Source organism: Silene latifolia, chromosome 1, assembly GCF_048544455.1.
Source record: "Silene latifolia isolate original U9 population chromosome 1, ASM4854445v1, whole genome shotgun sequence".
In the NCBI taxonomy this organism is placed as follows: Eukaryota; Viridiplantae; Streptophyta; class Magnoliopsida; order Caryophyllales; family Caryophyllaceae; genus Silene; species Silene latifolia.
In genome coordinates, this window is record NC_133526.1 from 21,093,794 (window position 1) to 21,094,521 (window position 728).

General features: G+C 51.4%; 1 protein-coding gene across 1 annotated transcript; it reads left to right on the top strand.

Annotated features, from left to right (window-relative positions):
* The first annotated feature begins 356 nt into the window (after positions 1-356).
* LOC141641669 (DNA damage-inducible protein 1-like) lies at positions 357-728 on the top strand. Its single transcript, XM_074450327.1, has one exon. It carries the CDS (start codon positions 357-359, stop codon positions 726-728), a length of 372 nt encoding a protein of 123 aa, XP_074306428.1.

Sequence of the window (728 nt, forward strand, 5' to 3'; positions counted from 1 at the left end):
TTTGGAGGGACGAATTCACAAGCAAGACCTCCCTTTACGGGTAATAGTCGGTTCCGTCCCGGAGGTGATAATAGGAGATGGGGCTCGACGAATTCCACTCCAACCTCTTCTAAGGGTAGTTAATCTGAAGCGTCGACTGCTAGGAAGCCGTTCGCGTGCTTCCTTTGTAGAGGACCGCACCGAATGTCCGAGTTCCCTCACCAGGGGGAGTTCAACACCCTTAAGAAGAATTTGTCCAAGATGTCGGTAGAACAGAATCCCGAGGGTATAGGACATGATGCATAGGGGTGCGATGATGATGAGGCCAGTGAGCAAGGAGAAATGGCTCGAATGGGAGTGTCCACATGATGTGCTCAATGGACAAAGGCGTTGAGCGCTCCGAGACCAAGTCCACGGAACTGATGTACGTGGAGATAAACGTCAATGGAAAGGCTACTCGAGCAATGATAGATACAAGAGCCTCCCATAATTTCGTCACCCCCGACGAAGCGAAGAGACTCGGAATGAAGTTGAACCGAGAAGGAGGAAGCATGAAAGCTGTCAACTCCAAAGCCTTGCCGATTCAGGGCGTGGCTAGAGAAGTAGTGATCAAGATGGGCGAATGGACGGGGAAGGTCGACTTCACCAGCGTCCCGATGGATGACTTCAAGATCGTCCTCGGCATGGATTTTCTGAAGCGGACCCCGACCTTTCTGGCGCCACACAATGGATCTTTAATAATGGTGTGA

What these genes read in the sequence shown, in the direction of transcription:
- LOC141641669 (XM_074450327.1), top strand. Translation starts at nt 357, where the DNA reads ATGGACAAAGGCGTTGAGCGCTCCGAGACCAAGTCCACGGAACTGATG.